Here is a 3082-nt window from a genome sequence, read left to right on the forward strand (position 1 = left end):
CGGGGCTGGCAGCAGCTCCCGCTCCCAGCAGGTGCACGGGGCCCCGGCTCCTGCCGGCGTTCACCCCAGGTGTACCTGGCGGTGCCACCGAGGAGGATGTGACCGTCCAGGGGGATGCGATGGGCTTTGCAATGCGGGGCTTTGCACGTCCTTCGTGGCACCTGCACCCATCCTGCTGGATAAATGGGGAGGTTCCCCGTGGTCTCTTGCACCCCTGCATGGCACGTGCCATGGGCACGTTTCTTGCTTCCCTTTGCCTCATCCCTCCCAGCAGCTCCCTCCCCAGGTGGCCTTTCTGGGGGGTCTGGGGGTTAATGCCAGGGGTGCCTGCTCTCCACAGGTACAGCCTGTACGCCCGCACGAGGCTGGGCTACCTCTTCTACCAGTGGCAGGGGGGCGAAGGCCCGGAGCGGGCCGCACGGCCACTCCGTACCCCAGCCCCGCCACTTCCCCGGTGAGTCCTGGCCAGACCCCTCTGCCATGGCCCTGACATGTCCCCCAACACCTGCACTTTGGGATGGGGGGCAGTTGCCATAACCAAATTGCCCAGAGCATGTTTAACAGAGAATTTTATTTAAGATGTGGGGAGATTGGCCCATCTGCCCTGTCCCTTCCCTGTTTCCCAGGCAGGAGGGTCATGCTTTGTTGTCTCTCCATCCATCCCTCCCCCAGGGGTGAAAATCCTGCCCATTCCCGTGCTCTCCAACAACTACAGCTACCTGGTCATTGACACTGGCTCTGGCCAAGCAGCAGTCATCGACCCCTCTGACCCACTGGCCGTGCAGGTGAGACCCCTGTGAGCCCCCTGACCCAGTGTTTATCTATTCCTGGTTGACAGGGGGGCTCTCTGGCTTTCTGGGGGGTGCAGAGAGGGCATATTTGCCCCTCATCTGCAGCCCTAGTCCCCACAACAAGGTTAGAGGGGTGTTAGAGCTCACCTAGTGCCTGGGGAGCTGGGCAAGGCCAAGGTCGGGATTTAAGAAGAGACCAGTAGTTGGGGTCTGTCCCTGTCCCCACAAATCTCGTGTGTCCCCAATTCCCAGGCTGCCATTGAAGAAGAAGGGGTGATGCTGGAGGCCATATTCTGCACCCACAAACACTGGTAAGGGGCAAGTGGGAGCCCAGGGGGAGTCAGTAGCTGCCATGGAGGGTACCCCAGCTGAGGTGACCCTACCCCACGTGGGGTGGGAGGGACACATTTGGGGGTGCTGACCTCCCTGCCCACAGGGACCACAGCGGGGGGAACGCAGCACTCCGCCAGCAGCATGGCTCCTGCAAGGTGTACGGCAGCACCCTCGATGCCATCCCTGAGCTCACCCAGTAAGTCTTGCAACCCCACGGACCCCCACAGCACCTTCATAAATTGGGGGGGATGGAGGCTTCACCACCACTCTCTGCTCCACCCATCCACCAGTCCGTCCCCACCAGCACCACGTTGCCCCCTTCATGGGCAGAGATCTGGCATACTCACAATCATAGTGTACTGGAGAGGTGTTGCATGGGGAGGTGGGCATTTTGGGGTGCCAGGGGTGGGGGGGATACCCTGATGGTGTACTCCTGTGCCCGGTGCAGCCCACTTGCTGACAGGGAGAAGGTGAGCGTGGGCTGCCTGACCTTCGAGGCGCTCGCCACTCCTGGCCACACCGTGGGCCACATGGTGTACGTGCTGGATGGGGAGCCCTTTGGTGGCCCCCCCTGCCTCTTCTCTGGGGACCTCCTCTTCCTCGCTGGCTGTGGTGAGTGCTCCTGACCCCAGACCTTGGTGGCTGGGAAGTGGTTACACCCTGGGAAGGGCCTGGGGGGACCCCCAGATCTCCTTGCGATGAACCGCGGTTGCTGCGTCCAGGCAGGCTGTTTGAGGGCTCCCCTGAGACCATGCTGGCTTCCCTGGACGTGGCTGTGAGCTTGGGCGAGGACACGCTGCTGTGGCCAGGTGAGTGTCCCCAGTGGCAGGGTAGAGCTGCTGCTGTCAACCCTGGCTACCTGCTGCCAAGCTGGGGAGCCAGGGAGGGGCAAAGCTAAGGGGCACGGGGGTCCCCAGGGCATGAGTATGCGCTGGAGTGCCTGACCTTCGCCATCCTCCTCGAGCTGGACAACCCTGCGCTGGAGCAGAAGCTGCTGTGGGCAGCGCAGCAACGGCAGGAGAAGAGGAGCACAGTAAGGCCAGGGGGCTTCCTCATTGCAGCCCTCGCACCCCCACACCCCTCACAGGGTTCCCCCTCAGCAGGGATGCTGCATTCTGACACCCTCTTGCTTGGTGGGTGCCACAGGGGAAGGGGGAGCTGGGAGGGCAGGGTGTGTCTTGGCTCCCTGTCGGGGGTCCTGCCTCTGACGGGACCGGCTGTCCCCGCAGTGCCCCTCCACACTCGGGGAGGAACAGACCTACAACCCCTTCCTGCGGACCCGCCGGCCGGAGCTGCAGGCAGCGCTGGGGCTGTGGCAAGGGGGTGGGGAGCATCCTGATGCCTTCCGTGCCCGAGTCCTCAAGGAGGTGCGGAGGCGTAAGGACCTCTACAAAGCCACCTAGACACCCTCCCTCCTCTTCCCTGGATTCCCCCCCCCCTTCCCATGGGGCTTGGTGCTGCTCAGGCACAGGGCCCCAAGACTGTGTTTTGTTTTGCTGTGAATCTCCCTCCTGGGGTGCAGGGCTGGGGGGGAAGAGTGGACACCCTCCCTCCTGTGGGCACCCCATAAGTGATCCCTGCCTTTACACCCCCAGACTTGGGGGTCACCAGCTGTCACGTAGAAGCACCTCAGTCTGTAGCCCCCACACCCCAGTACTAGGGCTGTAGGGATGGCAGAAAGGGCTTTTCCTATCCCATATTTCTGGGAGCCTTCAATTTTACCCACCCCCTGCCCCAGCACTCAGGGAGTCCCTCACTGCCCCCAGTGCTGTGCATCTCCTTTGGGGAGGGGGGCTGGGGATGGACCCCCAGTACTACCTCTAGGCAAGGGGCTTTTCTCTAGCACCCCATGTTTGGTGCCGGAGCTGCCCCCCCCATGCACGCGCACACTGGGATGGGGCCATGGGGGGGGTGATGCTGTGCTGGGGGGCTGGAGCCCTCCTCCAATCCCCCCCCCC

General features: G+C 63.1%; 1 protein-coding gene across 1 annotated transcript in view; it reads left to right on the top strand.

Annotated features, from left to right (window-relative positions):
• Positions 1 to 2527, top strand: part of LOC104387477 (probable hydrolase PNKD) — an 11938-nt gene extending 9411 nt beyond the window's left edge. Inside the window, 9 exon segments of the mRNA XM_009996246.1 lie at positions 341 to 412; positions 414 to 454; positions 673 to 785; positions 1044 to 1102; positions 1228 to 1320; positions 1573 to 1736; positions 1847 to 1933; positions 2042 to 2157; positions 2354 to 2527. Of these exon segments, the coding sequence (XP_009994548.1) occupies positions 341 to 412; positions 414 to 454; positions 673 to 785; positions 1044 to 1102; positions 1228 to 1320; positions 1573 to 1736; positions 1847 to 1933; positions 2042 to 2157; positions 2354 to 2527 (919 nt within the window).
• The last annotated feature ends 555 nt before the right edge of the window (positions 2528 to 3082 follow it).

Source organism: Chaetura pelagica, unplaced genomic scaffold (genome assembly GCF_000747805.2).
Source record: "Chaetura pelagica isolate M959 unplaced genomic scaffold, ChaPel_1.0 scaffold3, whole genome shotgun sequence".
NCBI classification, from domain to species: Eukaryota; Metazoa; Chordata; class Aves; order Apodiformes; family Apodidae; genus Chaetura; species Chaetura pelagica.